Source organism: Oryctolagus cuniculus, chromosome 16 (assembly GCF_964237555.1).
Source record: "Oryctolagus cuniculus chromosome 16, mOryCun1.1, whole genome shotgun sequence".
In the NCBI taxonomy this organism is placed as follows: Eukaryota; Metazoa; Chordata; class Mammalia; order Lagomorpha; family Leporidae; genus Oryctolagus; species Oryctolagus cuniculus.
Window position 1 is genome coordinate 47272985 of NC_091447.1, and position 16948 is coordinate 47289932.

At 48.4% G+C, this 16948-nt stretch overlaps 1 protein-coding gene across 22 annotated transcripts in view; it reads right to left on the reverse strand.

The window, feature by feature from the left end:
* Positions 1 to 16948, reverse strand: part of ADAM22 (ADAM metallopeptidase domain 22) — a 245839-nt gene that overhangs the window by 82827 nt on the left and 146064 nt on the right. For all 22 annotated transcript variants that reach the window (XM_070059837.1, XM_070059834.1, XM_070059833.1 and 19 more), the window contains 2 exons: positions 7467 to 7549; positions 1577 to 1640 (listed from right to left, as the gene is read on the reverse strand). In XM_070059837.1, coding sequence (XP_069915938.1) covers positions 1577 to 1640; positions 7467 to 7549 — 147 coding nt within the window. The remainder of the gene's footprint in view (positions 1 to 1576; positions 1641 to 7466; positions 7550 to 16948) is intronic.

Sequence of the window (16948 nt, forward strand, 5' to 3'; positions counted from 1 at the left end):
ACTACTTCCCCGAGGAAAAGTGAGACATCGGGGAGGAAGCGGCTCATGTTTTGTGCGTGTGTTTGTGGGTGTGGCTGAGTGCTTCCACGGATCACTGTCCCCTTTAGGAGCCAGGCAGCGCTAGGAGGCAAACACGGCAGGGCTCACAGCCACCCTGGCGCTGGGGGGCAGATGACTGGCCCAGTGTGTGCCCAAAGGGGACTCTGCAGGTGTCCCACAAAGTTCCATTAAGTAGCAAGAGATAAAGATGAAAGCTTGCCTTCGAGGAAAAAAGTAATGAGCACTCAAACAGCTTCATTTGGCTTCATCAAATTTTTTAAAAATTAGAATATCATAAATACTCAGATTTCATATGATTACCTTTGGAATAATGAAGCTGTCCAGCAAAGTCACAGGTCAGCCATCAATTGGGCTCTCAGAAAATAATTATAACACAGTTTCCCGAACTACACTGTCTGCAGAAGTGTACGTTTATTGATCATCTATGCTAATAATTTGATCCTTTTCTAATCTGCAGAAAACGAGTGCTTCAACTAAGTTTAGGGAGAGAGTTAAGAAATGGGCTTCTATACCTCACTGGTAAAGGGCCTTAAAGGCAATGGGAAGTAGAAAAAAATATGGAACATTAAAGAAAAAATGGGTGAAAAATTCACAAATCTGCAGACTTGATCCTGAGGGCTGAAGGTTTAAGCCCCCCCAAAAATGCATGTGGTGCAGCCCTCAGGGCGAGCTTGACTGCCTTTAGAGACAGAGCCTGTGGGGAGGTGACGGGGTTACATGAGGTCACAGGCTGACCCTAATCCAAGAGGGCTGGGCTCCTGACAGGAGGAAGAGACCACAGCTCACAGACTTTGTTACAGGAAGAGAGAGGAACCACAGCGTGCTCTGTCTCTGTCTCTGTGTGTATGTCTCTGTCTCCCTCACTGTCTCTCTCTGTATGTGTCTCTCTCTCACTCTGTCTCCCTGGCTCTGTCTCTCTGTCTCTGTTTCTGTGTATGTGTTTCTCTCGCTGTTTCCCTCGCTCTCTATCTCTGTCTCTGTGTGTGTGTCTCTTGCTCTCTCTCATTCTCTCTGTCTCTTTCTCTCTCGCTCCCTCTCTCTCTTGCTCTCTCTATCTCTCCGTCTCCCCCGACCCTTCCAGCCACGTTGAGAAGCTGGCTTTCTGCAGCCTCTGGAGTGAGCCCCCACCACACACCCAAACCTGCTACCTTGACCCAGGCTTGACACCGTGAGAAAACAAAAAACCAAAAAACCAACCTTTCTGCCCTTTAAGTTGCCCAGTGTTAAGGGGCCCCAGCTGACCGAGACCATGGTTCGTTCTGGAGAGATCGAATGAATCTGGGGTTTCAGAACATCCCAGGGGGGATGTACCCCCATATAAACACAGAAGAGACAGAAATTCAAAAGCCAGGGGTTTTGACTTATTTCATCTTTAATATATATATATACACACACACATACACACACATATATATTTACTATTCTATCTCTAAAAAGTGTGAAAATGCGGTAGAGAGAAAAGAGCTCGCCAGCACCCACGTTCACACTTGCCCGGGCAGGCAGAAGGAGCACTTACTTGGGAGGTCTCATTTTCTTCTGGCTCAATGAGATACGTGTGGTTCCCGTCATAGAACATCCCGCTGCCAAGGACAAGAAAAGAGTTAGGCGTGGCCACAGGCTCCCGCCTCACAGCGGGATCCCCGTGCAATCAGCCGCAGCCACGGGCCCAGCCTGCTCCTGTGCCCCTTCCCAGTCCCAGCCATCACCACTGACAGAAGGCACACCGACACTGCACACCCTCCGCTCGCGGGTCCCCTCATCCTGAGAGGACGGCCACACTCACGCCATGTCCATTACCCCTCCCTCCAGTACACACTTCTAAGACTTTAATTAGCAAACAGCCAGCTAGGGGGGTTGTAAAACTGCAGGTCTGCCTGGGACTTAGGCTGTACACTCTCAACAAACCCCAGGTGACTCTGCTACACTGAGAGAGGCCCACCTAGCACACACCTGCAAGATGCTCCAGCAAGAAGAGCTGATGCACTTGAACAGGTTACCATGAGCTAATACTTTGCACACATGTCACCTTTTCCACAAACTAGGATACCTGCTGTCATTTTACAGGCAAGGATATCAAAGCCCAAAGAGGTGAAGTAACTTTCCAAATTCTATCACCTCTAACAGCAGAGCAGGAATGAGGCTGGGGACAAAGGCTCCTGAACTGCCCATCTGTAGACTGCTACCCCTCATTCATTCATTTGACATTCATTTAGTCATCTGGAAGCCACAATGCACTGCTTTGGCTGCTGGGATGCAGCACTACAGGAGACATGCCCACTGTTCATCCCACGGCACTCAGGTGCACTGCAGAGAAGACGGGCAGTACACATATGATCAATAGGAACACCGACGAGACGCGGTTAGGTTCTAGGGAGGAAAACAAAGTAGGGAAAGGGCAGAACATGGTGCCAGAGGCCAAGGTGTGGGGAACAAGAGAGGAGTATGGATTCATAGCCAGGTCAGAGCAAGGCTTCACAGAAAAGATGGAACTGAAGTAAAGACCTGGAAGAAGTGAAGGGGGTCAGCCACAGGCTATCTGGACAGAGGGCATTTCAGATGGAGCCCAAGGTAAGAGAATCTTGGTGTGTTTCAGGAAGAGCCAGAAGGCAGCATGGCTGGAACACAGAGTGCGAGCGGTTGTGCAGGCCAGAGACAAAGAACCACTGCAGGGTTCTAAGTGATCACGAGACACAATCTCCCTTGAGTTTCAAAGCCATCACCCCGGCTGCTGTGTGACAATAATCACTTGGACAGCAAGGTTAGATGCAGGGAACTCTCTGCAATGATCCAGGTGAAAGAAGACGATCAAGGTCAAGGTGCTAACAGTGCATGTGGCGAGAGGAGATCAAATCCTGGGTCTGTTTAGAAAGGAGAATCGATACGACTTGTTGACGGTTCTGAAACGCAGCGTTCAGGGTGGGCGTTTGGAACAATGGTTAAGACCTTGCTTGGAATGCCCACATCCCGTATCAGAGTGCCTGATTCAATTCCTGATTGCTCTGCTTCTAATACAACTCTCCTCTAATGTGCACCTGGGGAAGCAATAGATGATGGCTCAAGAACTTGGGTCCCTGCTACCCAGCGGGAGACCCATATGGTATCCAGGGCTCCTGGTTTCACCCTGGCCCAACGCTGACTGTTATGGGCATTTGGGGGAGTGAACCAGCAAAGAGAAGATCTCCCTTATCTGTGTCTCTGTCTCTCCCTGTTTCTGTGTCACAGACCCAGGGAGGCAGCAGTGATTGGGTTCCTGCCACCCACAGGGGAGACCTGAGTGTTGGTTCCCAGCTTTGGACACCCAGCTATTGGTCACCCTCCCAGCTATTGCAGGCATTTGGAGAGCGAGAAAATATTTATTTTCTCCTCAAATAAAAATAAATAAATGTTAAGACCTTGTGGCCGGCGCCGCGGCTCACTAGGCTAATCCTCCGCCTAGCGGCGCCGGCACACCGGGTTCTAGTCCCGGTCGGGGCGCCGGATTCTGTCCCGGTTGCCCCTCTTCCAGGCCAGCCCTCTGCTGTGGCCAGGGAGTGCAGTGGAGGATGGCCCAGGTGCTTGGGCCCTGCACCCCATGGGAGACCAGGAAAAGCACCTGGCTCCTGGCTCCTGCCATCGGATCAGCACGCTGCGCCGGCCGCAGCGCGCCAGCCGCGGCGGCCATTGGAGGGTGAACCAACGGCAAAGGAAGACCTTTCTCTCTGTCTCTCTCTCTCACTGTCCACTCTGCCTGTCAAAATAAAAAAAAAAAAAAAAGTTAAGACCTTGTGTATCATCCATGCATATGAAGGGAATAAAGCTCTGATCTTCTACAGTAATTTTTCACTTTTAGTTGGACATGGAGTTATAACTCCCAAGCTGTTCAACACAGAATAGTGTTTTTTTCATTGATGCTATAATTATAATGGTCTCCAGTTCTGCTTCTATCCAAATTCTTTCATTCCTGCTGTAACATCTTCCACATGTCCTCCACTTTCACATACCCACATCTGCAGTTTTCAACCACAAGTGCACTTTCTGAATTTGGATGACACTTCATTTGGAATTTAAAGATAAGCAGATGCAGTCTGTACGCTATTACTGACAACAGATGCTTGAGGAACCAGAGAGGATCCTTCTCAGAACAGTAGACCAAACACAGGAGTGAAAATTCTTTCCACCCCTGCAGTAGAGACCTGGCCAGACCTGGCCAGCAAACACTGTCACCCTTTGCCAAAGTTCACATGGCAATGCGGATTAACACAGGCAGGTCATTCTGTTCCCGTAGCACTGGGTATTATTTACCCTTACATGATGGTAATGTCTATTTGGAAGGTCAGTTCTGTTCACTGGGTTTAAACATCACGTTCCCAGTGATAAAGCAGACTCTGACACCAGCTACACTAAAGACACACTGGCTCCCTCTATGACAAGATGCCATCGTTCATTCCCCAATCAGGAAAACATACAGGTATTTTATTTGCTTTGTTTGAAGACTGTCTCCTTTTTGTTGTATTTATATAAATTCTAGTAATATATGCTTCAGTCCATAATAGTACATATCTGATAAAAACTGATAGTTGGAACCAAGCCATCACAAGTCAATTGAGTTAAAATTACTACAGCTGCATCAAAACAAGATTCTGAAAGGAAACAGCTGTTTTAAAGATTGCCACAAGAGGGCAACAACCTCACATTTGATTCCATTCTTTAGGGTTCCCATCGTTACAGGATTTTGTCAAAACATCAAACACACCAAATTGTAGACTATTAGTCCTTTGAATCTGAAGTGTGCCCTTTCACGTTCAGTATGGGAGACATATGAGTCTGATCTCCCCCTTTAAGTTCTCCCATTGAATTCAGTAAATCAAAAAACAAAAAGAAAAAAAAAAACCCTCCATATGCACTGGGTACTTGATAAAGGATGAGTCACAGACGAAATAGCTGTATCCCTATCTAAATCACTGCGACTGGGACACCATACATCATTTCATGTTTAGTACTGATCTTTCAGCAACTGTTTGTTCAGAATGTAAGACCATGTCAGAAGTCATCATTAATAAATTACTCAACAGCACAAGAGTACACCCAACAGGCCCATGAAAGCCCAACACAGCTCCAACATGGCTGTGCTAAGCCCTGACTACTCCCAGACACACGGTGGATCTTCTATTTATTTAGTTTTAAATAAAGAGGTTTGTAAAGATAAAGGTAAAATTAATTCAGCTAAAAAAGAAAAACTGATGCAGGATTCTGAGTTCCATTGCTGATCCAGTCATTGTAAGCTTTCTTTATTTTTATATCGTCCTTCAAATGGCTATGGAAGACTGACGCTGTGGTGATGTAGGCTAAGCTGCTGCCTGCGGCGCCAGCATCCCATATGGGTGCAGGTTCATGTCCTGGCTCCTCTCTTCCAATCCAGCTCTCTGCTACGGCCTGGGAAAGCAGTGGAAGGTGGGCCAAGTGCCTGGGCCCTGCACCTGCATGGTAGGCCCAGAAGAATTTGCTGGCTCTTGGCTTCAGATCGGCCCAGTTTCAGCCATTGAGGCCATCTGGAGAGTGAATCAGTGGATGGAAGTTCTCTCTCTCTGTTTCTCCCTCTCTCTGTCCCTAACTCCACCTCTCAAATAAATAAATAAAATCTTTGTTTTAAAATAGAAAGATAAATAAAATGGCTACAGAATGGTCTGGAGCGACTACCCCTTAGGCTCTCATGACTAGGAGAACCCTTGGGAAGCACTTTCTGATTCTCACCACACTGGGTCCTTTTGGAAAACCGAGAAGCAAACTTGAACAATCCCTGAACAAGGTGCTCACGCTGTGAGTCTGAACTGAGATATTAAGAGGAAGGGGAGGGAGGCTCTTCTCTTTTCCAACCCTCTTTCCTCCGGCACACACTTGCTATCAGGAATGTCAGCAGGTCCAAGTGCACGGCTCCCAGCTGACAGCTGCGCTCTCTGGAGGTGACGCACACCAAGTGCACCACCTGAGGAGTCCAGCGTTTTTTTTTTTCCTGATAAGAAACAAAGGTCGTCAGCAAAGGTGCCACGTTTGTTAAAAAAACAAAACAAACAGACAAAACGCCTTTATTCAAAGAATTTCTTTAAAGTAGTAAGTTTCTAAATGTGTTGACCATAAGTAAAGCGGTCTTTTGGAGCGAGCAGGGGATGGAAGTCTGCAGCGCCCCCAGCAGGTGGCCTCCGGTACTGTTACTGAGGCCCTTTCTGCCTCTCCAGCATTCCTGCTCCGGAGCCCGCCCAGAGGTCAGCTGCGGCCGACAGGCTGCAGTGTCCAGCCTTCCCCAGCAGGTGTCTTTTCCAGATTTAATAACCACACCTCCGGAGCCCTCAGTCCGATCTCTTCTTCAGGGTTACCTCTCCCCTTGGCATTTCTCCCAGCTTTTTCCTCTCCGAAAGAAAACAAATGTAAGCCTATCACGTCCACTGCAGGAAGCCAGGCTGCGTCCAGCCTCCCCAGCAGAGGGTGAGCGCCTGGGACTCAGGTCTCACCTGCCTTCGGGCAGGAACAGAGCGGACACCGGGTGACTGCGTGTAGAGCAGAGTCACAGCTCTGTAGCTTGTAACAGAAAAGACAGTGTTTTACAGCTACCCAACAAAAATCCGGTAAGCCTAGAGTGCTGGCTCATTTTGCGCCACAAAAAAAGTAAAGCGAACACACAGGCAATGGGATGGTTCAACCGTGGAGCGGCGACACTGGAGCTGCATCAGATCGCGTGGGATGGTTCGGTCTAAGGAGACCGCGGAGCGAAGACACTGGAGCTGCATCAGGTCACGACACAGCCACGAGGCGGGCACTGTGGACCACCAGGACCCACAGGACGCAAATGTGTTCCCAGGTTAGCCATCAGCAAACCTTCTGGGAGGCAGTAAAGGTCAGGAGAAAGGGGGAAGGCTGAAGGAAGGACGAGCTGTGTGCCTCGGACAGGTCTGAGAATCCGCTGTGATGCAGGCAGGATAGAGGCGTGCAGTACGTGAGCTCTGGAGGTCCCGTGCAGCCTCCTGTCTGTGCAAAGGTTCAAGGTGTTTCTGTCCACTGAAACTTGCATTATTTCGTGAGAACAGAAAAACGTCAAGAGAGAGTAGGGATAGAACCGGTACCAAGAGGCTACACAATCACAGAAACAGAAACCAACATCATCCAAGCCACTGCAGGCTGATTTTGGAAGAAATGAGAAAAATGCTTGTGCTATCACTACAGGGCATCCTATAGTTCCGAAGTCTCTGTTTTTTGTAATTTTATTTTAAAACTCTTCTTGATTTATAAGCCACAAAGAGGTAGAAGATGCCAGATCCACCACAGATTTAAAATTATTTCTCGACATAAAACAAGAATTTCCGCTACAGGGCATTAAAGATAAAAGGCCTAAGCTACTGAAAGGAGGGACGGTACCAATCACTCTGAGTACTTACTGAAGTCCATGGCATGTCGACAAGGCAACGAACGAGGCAGGGTTTCCTCGGACGTGGCCCTGGTAGTAACAGTGCTCTCCTCCCTGAGAACAGAAAACAGAGAATGTCAGCTTTTGCCATCACAGGGAGACGCCATCGCATCACCTCCCAGGGGGTGCCGGCCGCACTGCGCCCCACGGGTACCGTTCTGCACAGTACTTCCCGGCTCTGAGGACCATAAGCAGCCATTTCTAACAGAATTATTCATCAGTGCTCCTGGGGAGCTGACTCCAAATCAAAGGACGCAGAAATGAAAGTTGACTCCACATTCTTTTCATGTAGGTGGTGTGAGAGGAGCAAAGACACAGACACCGAGATACACATGTGGTCCCCGCGCCAGAGCAAGTCTAATTACCACTCTCTCGAGTTCGGCGACACTCAGCCTGGAGCCCCAGCAACGCGGTGCTGAGTGAAAGGCACTGAGTCACGTGAGAGTCACTAACCCATCCTGGAGGAGAAAAAGCCCGTTTACAGGGCTGACCACAACCTGACTGCTGACAGATACTAGTTTACTTTCCTCTCAAACCAGGAGTGGCTTTCCTGGGAAGCTGTCTAGGGGGTTAGGATTTGAAATTGTGAAGTTTCAGGCCAGCACTATGGTGTAGCAGGTTACTACAATGCCAGTACCCCATATGGGTGCGGGTTCAAGTCCCAGCTGCTCCACTCCTCCCAAGCTCCTTGCTGATGTGCCTGGGAAATGCAGAAGAGGCTTAGATTCCTGCACCAACGTGGGGGACCTGGATGGAGTTCTAGACTCCTGGCTTTGGCCTGGCCCAGTCCTGGCCTTTGTGGCCAGCTGGGGAATGAACCAGTGGATGAAAGTTTCACTCTCTCTCTCCTACTCAGCTTTTCAAATAAATAATAAGTCAATCTTAAAAACAAACAAAAAGGAAGAAATTGTGACGTTTCTTCTAAATTGGGCCCAGTATCCCTTATCTGATATGCTTGTGAACAGAAGTGTTTCACACGCCAGGTTGTTTACAGGTTTGGAAATATCTGTGTAGACACAATGGGAAATTCTGGGAATGGGGCCCGGTCCAAACTCGGAATTCACTTGTTTCATAGACACTTTCCATGCACAGCAGGAAGGAAATTTTATGCAATATTTACGCCATTTTGACCAGAACCCTTCCCATAGGGTCAGGTGTGGAATTTTCTACTTATAGTATCACGTCACCACTCAAAAAGGTTCAGATCTGGAGTATTTTAAAGTTCAGATTTTCACAGAAAGGATGTTCATCCTGTACTCGAGGGACCCATTCCTTTGAATTAAATCTGCCTGGAAAAGGTAACTAGGTGAATCCACAGCCCTCGCCACTCAGTGCGATCCAGCGAGCAGAGGCAGCAACCTCCCCAGGAGCCGTTAGAAACGCAGAACATCAGGTCTACTGCACTGGAACCTGTGCTTCAGCGAGGGCTCTGTGTGACTCATGCGCGCATTAAAGTTTCAGTAGCTCTGCTCTGAATGACCTTTTCCCATTCCCCCACTAATCTCCTATTTCTGCAGTGTTTGAAAGCTTCTAATTAGATTGGCTCCCAGTGAACTAGGAAGGACTGACAGAATGGGTGGTTTAAAGGGGCAAATGGCACCTGCTTCGCCAACTGCCTTAAGGATGACCCTACTCAAAACGCCAGTGCTTGATGCGCCCACGGGAGAGCAGAAGCGGGAAGGTCTAATGGGGCTGGAGGTATTTTTCTCACCAGAATCCCAAGGGAAGCAGCCAGGGCTGAGACCGCTGCTCCTGAGGTTACCCCATAGCAGCTGGGGATCTCAGCTCTGGGGAGGGGTGGAGAGTGGGCAAGAAGACGCACACTGCGAATCTCGGAGGCCATGACAGCTCCGAATTCCCAGAGGAGCCACTAAGCTTGGTGTGCAGAGGACTGAGGCTGGATGCACTGGAGGACAAGACGGACCTCCTCCACACAGGGGCCGGACAGGGGACGGGACCCGAAAGCCACAGGGACTTGGAGGCAGGAACAACTCTGGATACTGGGACGTGGACACTGACTTCACAGCGAGGGTCTGCATGGTGTAGATGCTGACAGGGTGACGCCATGGGCTCCTTCACTCACCAGCTCTGCAGCCTCAAGCAAGTAAAAGAACCCACCTGTGTCTTGGTTTTCTTATCTGTCAAGTGGGGATAATTATCTCACAGGGAGGTTTTGAGGATTAAATGAGCTAATAGGCATAAAGGGTTTAGAAAGATGCTCGATTCTTGGTAAGCACTCAATATTTGTTTGCTGCTATTGTAATTACTGTGTGCCAAATACTGTTCTGCTCAATTTATATGCACAATTACAGCAAATCCTCACATCAGCCCTGTGCAGAAATACCATCACCCCTACTCCACATAGCTGGCAACAATCTCTAAGAGCCAAAGCTGTCCACCTGAGAAGATGCTGGAAACACCTAGAAACTGTGTGTGATGGCAAGGCATGTGTCCTTGCTAGAACGTGTGGGTTGTGTGGAGCAAATACAAGCTTTTCCCCATGCTGATGTATTTTACCTAACTCTACCCATTTTATTTTGTCTTTAGTACAGCTGGGAGTGAAATTTAACAAAACTTTAAAGATCCTATGTTTGGCTGTTAGACTGGTGGATTTCCCAGAAGATTCGATTGTCAGTGCAGAAGAGGATATGGCATGGATGATCCTGGTTTCCTGGATGCATCAGACGGACCAGAATCAACACTCCAGCCATAAAGGTCAGCAGTCAGTGTGGTGAGCTGGATGGAGAAGGAATTCAGTTGAAAAGAGCTCCATACATTGGACCCTGATTAACCCATTCAGATGGGCTCCGAGTCAAGACGAGTAGAAACAAAGAGGAGGGAGTAAAAACAAAGACTAAGAGAAGCTGCCACAAAGACAGTGCAAGACCTGGGAAACGGTGAAGTCAGAAGTCATTGTAGGTGGAATACATCAGTGACAAAGAGCATGAGAAATAGTTTACAGATTATTGAAGCTTTCTTTAAAAACGTGAACTCTGCTCTGAAGGGAGAAGAGAACTTCCACTTTGACTAAAACCTTGCCTAAATAAGATCAGAGCTGGCAAACTCAGAAGGCTTCCATAGCCCTGGCAACTCATGACAAGAGCCTAGGGTGATCACTGACGCCGTAAACAAGAGTGTCAATTTGTGAAGTCAACAGCAGGAGTCACTGTGCACTTACTCCTCATGTAGGATCTCTGTTCTTAATGTGTTGTACGATGTGAATTAATGCTATAACTAGTACTCAAACAGTACTTTACACTTTGTGTTTCTGTGTGAATGCAAACTGTTGAAATCTTTACTTAATATATACTAAATTGATCTTCTGTATAGAAAAAGAATTGAAAATGAATCTTGATGTGAATGGAAGGAGAGAGGGAGGTGGGAAAGGGGAGGGTTGCAGGTGGGAGGGAAGTTATGGGGGGGGGGGAAGCCACTGTAATCCATAAGCTGTACTTTGGAAATTTATATTTGTAAAATAAAAGTTAAAAAAAAAACGTGAACTCTGAAAACATGTATGAAATCATAAAAAGAAAAGTCATTTTTAAGCATTCGTCCATATATTAGGGTAAGTTAGATGATTAGATTGCAGAAGGCACTCTCGCTCAGGCGTCAGTCCAGAAAGAGCAGATGATGAGGGCCGATCTGCACAGACCCTAACACTATGGAGGGGACAGCAGATGCTGGGGCCACAGCACAGAACCTAACACTGCAGAGGGAGGAGAGATGCTGGGCCCACAGCACAGAACCTAACACTGCGGAGTGAGGAGAGATGCTGGGGCCCACAGCACAGAACCTAACACTGCAGAGGGAGGAGAGATGCTGGGCCCACAGCACAGAACCTAACACTGCAGAGGGAGGAGAGATGCTGGGCCCACAGCACAGAACCTAACACTGCAGAGGGAGGAGAGATGCTGGGCCCACAGCACAGAACCTAACACTGCAGAGGGAGGAGAGATGCTGGGGCCACAGCACAGAACCTAACACTGCAGAGGGAGGAGAGATGCTGGGACCCACAGCACAGAACCTAACACTGCGGAGGGAAGAGAGATGACGAGGGCCCACAGCACAGAACCTAACACTGCAGAGGGAGGAGAGATGCTGGGGCCCACAGCACAGAACCTAACACTGCGGAGGGAAGAGAGATGACGAGGGCCCACAGCACAGAACCTAACACTGCGGAGGGAGGAGAGATGCTGGGGCCACAGCACAGAACCTAACACTGCAGAGGGAGGAGAGATGCTGGGACCCACAGCACAGAACCTAACACTGCAGAGGGAGGAGAGATGCTGGGGCCCACAGCACAGAACCTAACACTGCAGAGGGAGGAGAGATGCTGGGCCCACAGCACAGAACCTAACACTGCAGAGGGAAGAGAGATGACAAGGGCCCACAGCACAGAACCTAACACTGCGGAGGGAGGAGAGATGCTGGGGCCCACAGCACAGAACCTAACACTGCAGAGGGAGGAGAGATGCTGGGCCCACAGCACAGAACCTAACACTGCAGAGGGAGGAGAGATGCTGGGGCCCACAGCACAGAACCTAATACTGCAGAGGGAAGAGAGATGCTGGGGCCCACAGCACAGAACCTAACACTGCAGAGGGAAGAGAGATGACGAGGGCCCACAGCACAGAACCTAACACTGCAGAGGGAGGAGAGATGACGAGGGCCCACAGCACAGAACCTAACACTGCAGAGGGAAGAGAGATGCTGGGGCCACAGCACAGAACCTAATACTGCAGAGGGAGGAGAGATGACGAGGGCCCACAGCACAGAACCTAACACTGCAGAGGGAAGAGAGATGCTGGGGCCAACAGCACAGAACCTAACACTGCGGAGGGAGGAGAGATGACGAAGGCCCACAGCACAGAACCTAACACTGCAGAGGGAGGAGAGATGCTGGGGCCCACAGCACAGAACCTAACACTGCAGAGGGAGGAGAGATGACGAGGGCCCACAGCACAGAACCTAACACTGCAGAGGGAGGAGAGATGACGAGGGCCCACAGCACAGAACCTAACACTGTGGAGGGAGGAGAGATGCTGGGGCCCACAGCACAGAACCTAACACTGCAGAGGGAGGAGAGATGCTGGGCCCATAGCACAGAACCTAACACTGCAGAGGGAGGAGAGATGCTGAGGGCCCACAGCACAGAACCTAACACTGCGGAGGGAGGAGTTCAGTCTGATCCACTCATTCCTGACGGTCTCTGTGACGGGTCAGAGATGCATATACACCAATATATGCATATACACCAGTTTGAAATACTCTAAGTCAGATTGCGAGCTTCTCTGCTGGTGGCATATGGAATGAGATGGTGAAAGTCCACATTTGTGTCACAGTGTTGTTATGAAATTATTCACTATAAATCTACACTTACTTAGTGTAAGAAATAAACTAATGATTTTTTTCTTTAACATACACATTTCTTTAACATAACATTCTTTTACATAAGCTAGAGGCTTTAATGTTCAAAACACTACCTTAACTTATAGATGATTAGATTGGAGAAACAGCACGAATTTGATCCATTTTTAATTTTCAAATAATTACTTTTATCTGCTATTTTAAACTTAGACACATAATTTGGGGGCACACAGTGACGAGTAAAAGCCTTCCCTTACACACTCTGCTGAAGCTGTGGTTGTCTCCGAAAACACAAGCATTTTTGACAGATTTTCCGCACTGTGTTGGGAACAGTCTATGCATATTTAAGTAGATGTTTATACACATAAACACACAAATATCGTTTCCCACACACAAATGGCTTTGTACTATGCACAGTCTTCCACCACTTGGGTTTTTTCCCCTTACAGCAACCCTGGCATCTTTCTACCCAGCACTGCATTCTTTCAGCAGTGGCATAACCCATAACCCACTGCAGGGGCCACTCAGGACTCATTTAGGCAGCCCAGTGCTAACGGACGTTTAGAAGATCTCCTTTTTTTTGTTTGTTTTTTTTTTTTTTTCGGTTTTTTTTGCTGCTATGAACAATGTTGCAACAAACAACCTTTCACGTATTTTCATGTACTCTGCCAGCGTATATGTCAGTGTAGGGAAGATAACTGAATGTGGACACAGTAGGTCAAAGAATGGGTACATTTAGATTTTAATAGATACTTAATGTGACAAACATAATTGTATTTCTTTGCATTTATATCTGTTTTAAAAGATGTTCTGCAATTGAAAATAGTACACTACATTTTATTTAAAATTATATATATCAACAAGGACCAGTGATATAAGTCAACTTTCTCAAATCTTACCAATCATAATATTTCTCCATATCTACATACAACTTTTGAGGAACCAGATTCTTTATGGAAGAAGGACTTCTATAGACTAATCTGAGGCAGATGTTATAGGGAAGAAAAAGAAAGCTAGCACATCTTAAAAGAGTTGGGCTATTTACCTGGCTGACAGTCGTAGCTTTATTTATTGTCTCTTTTGTTCCATGAATAAATCCATTGTTCCTGAACTTTCTTCACACTCCTTGATTTAATAGCACAGTCATAACAGTACAGATGTTTATTTTTAGTTAATTAGACAGTTACTAATCCAACTCTATAAAAATGAGCTTTAGGATAGTCCATACGTTTATTTATTGGTTTATCTTCCCAGTGGGGAAAACGTTATTGTTGAGGCAGGTGTGGCACAGCAGGGAAGACACCCTTTGGGATACCTGCACCCCCCAACAGAGTGCTGGTTCAAGTCCCAGCACCTCCGTTTCCAGTCCAGCTTCAGCTAATCATCCTGGGGGGCCGTGGATGATGGCCCAAGTGCTTGGGTTCCTGCCACCCCCATGGGAGACCTGGTTGGAGTTCTGGGCTCCTAGTTCTGCCTTGGTCCAGTCCTGGCCACCACAGGAATTTGGGGGAGTAAACTGAGTAGAGGAGGATCTCTATCTCTTTCTTTCTCTCTTTCTCTCTCTCTCTCTCTTCTGCTCTGCCTTTCCAGGTGATAAAAATAAATAAATAAAATAGTTCCTGCAATTTTTCTTCTAGGGAAGTCAAAATATTCATTTATTTGCAAAATTCAAGGACATACCACACTTCTGTTAAACAGCCAGCAAGATCTTAAAAGAAAAATCCGACTTATTACAAAGAGTATAATAAGATGAGATGCCAACACAAAGGAAGTTACACAGCCCGGGCGAGAAAACAACGAAACCCCATGAGGAGAACCAGCTGGAGCATGGCACCACGGCCACGGTCATTGCTCCTCCGTCCAGATCCTCAAAGGAAATGCCTCAGCTCTGCTCTAAGACAGGCCAGGCCACCTCCTCCAGAAAGCCTTTTGAGATTGCTTCCTTCTCTGAATTTCCATATTTCTAAAATCTGTAAACGGATCACTTCCTTCTTTCTTTCAACTTCCCTACTTTTTAAAAACCTGTACTGCATCTCTGATCCTGTCTCACTGAACCCAGCAGACCATGGTCTCCACTGCAGGGAAACATTTGCCTGATCTGTGTTCACACCCTCAAGTGTGCTATGAGAAAAACACAGCCTCCTTGAACCCAGGGCCCTTGGGAACACAGTGGGGGAGACGTCCACCCGAGCTTCCTCACAGGGTGTGCAGGGGATCCCATGAGATGACATACCTGCCATATAAACAGGTGAGTGGCAGAATCAGGCAAACTCCCTGAACGAGGGGTGCTACAACAGGATTCTCCTGTTAACACTTCAGGGCACTGATTTAGAACGAAGATTACTGTGCTTCCTGCCCACAGGGTTTGTTCAGGCAGCTCAGAGAGGAGACTCAGGAATCGGCATTTTAACAAACGCCCCAGATTCTTTTTATCAGACACTAGACGGGGTGATCTCAACCGTGGCTGCATTTCAGACTCATCTATGACCCCTGAAAACCTCATGCCCAGGCCACAGCACAGACAAATCCATTCACATTCTCCAGGGCTGGATGGAGCCAGCTGCAGCATGTGTTTTCTGCAGACGCTTCCAGGCAGCCGCCAATCTTGAAAACCCTGCACGACAGGGCCGGCGCCGCGGCTCACTAGGCTAATCCTCCGCCTAGCGGCGCCGGCACACCGGGTTCTAGTCCCGGTCGGGGCGCCGGATTCTGTCCCGGTTGCCCCTCTTCCAGGCCAGCCCTCTGCTGTGGCCAGGGAGTGCAGTGGAGGATGGCCCAAGTGCTTGGGCCCTGCACCCCATGGGAGACCAGGAAAAGCACCTGGCTCCTGGCTCCTGCCATCGGATCAGCGCGGTGCGCCGGCCGCAGCGCGCCGGCCGCGGCGGCCATTGGAGGGTGAACCAACGGCAAAGGAAGACCTTTCTCTCTCTCTCTCTCTCTCACTGTCCACTCTGCCTGTCAAAAGAAAAAAAAAAGAAAACCCTGCACGAGAGAAATGCCACTCCGTGCACTGTTTCTCAGGAGACTCACTGAGCCGCTGCAGTGGGGTTTTGAACAAACCAATTCTGAGGCCTTACCTTGGACCTGCTGGGTCGGAATCTGCTGGGAGGTGGGCCCCAGACATGTTATAGCTGCACAGGATTCCCCAGGCAATTCTCAATGTCACTATGTAGAATTTCTGAGCCAAAAAATATTAAGAGTAAGCCATCCCCATACAGAAGATACCAGAAAGACAGATCTTGCACAGAATCAAGATGTTTCTCGCATCCTGGCCATGCTGTCTGGTGACTTCTGTGACAGTGCATGATGACCGACGAGGTGAATATTACTTTCCTCATTCTACAGGTGAGAAAACACAGGTCAGGAGCTCCCCACAGCCCGGCTGGCTGACACAAAGACAAGGCTCTCTGTACTTGCGCCCAACAGCATCAGCATCAGCTTGTGAACAATGCAAATGCTCAGGGCTCACCCTACACTTTGAAGCTGGGGGGCCATGGTTCAGCCACCTTTGTCTTCATGAACCCCCAAGGTTACTTTACGGTACCCCAGAGTTTGAGAAAAGCTGCTTTTCACTCCACCTGCCCCTGACTCCGAAGCTCCTCACTGCTGCACTCACTGAAATCCTACCCTAGTTCTGAGCGGATCCCTTCTGAAACAGAAAGGATATAAATAGTCGCCACTGCTCCACTGCTTCTCTTGTTCCCCGAGAGCCAGCCAGCTCTACCGGAAACAAAATGGAAGGTAAGATAAGAATATGTAAGAGTTCTGCCGTGCTTAGAACCAGGAAGAGCAAAGTTAGTATTTGTGGGTGCTGGTCACAGCACGCTGTATAGGATGCTACAGCCTGCACTAAAAGGGCTAGAGTGACCACCTGCCCCACTTTGCCTGGGATACAGGGTTTCCCAGGATGCTAGTCTTTCAGTGTTACACCTGCGGAAGTCACAGGTAAGCCTGGATGAGCTGGTTACTCTAAGATGGGCAGGGCAGGTACAGCTATCTCCAGACCATCCCTCTGCAATCCTCACATGCCTGCTCTACTCTACTCTGAGTCATAGCTCCCACCCCCTCAGGGGCATGGGTGCAAAG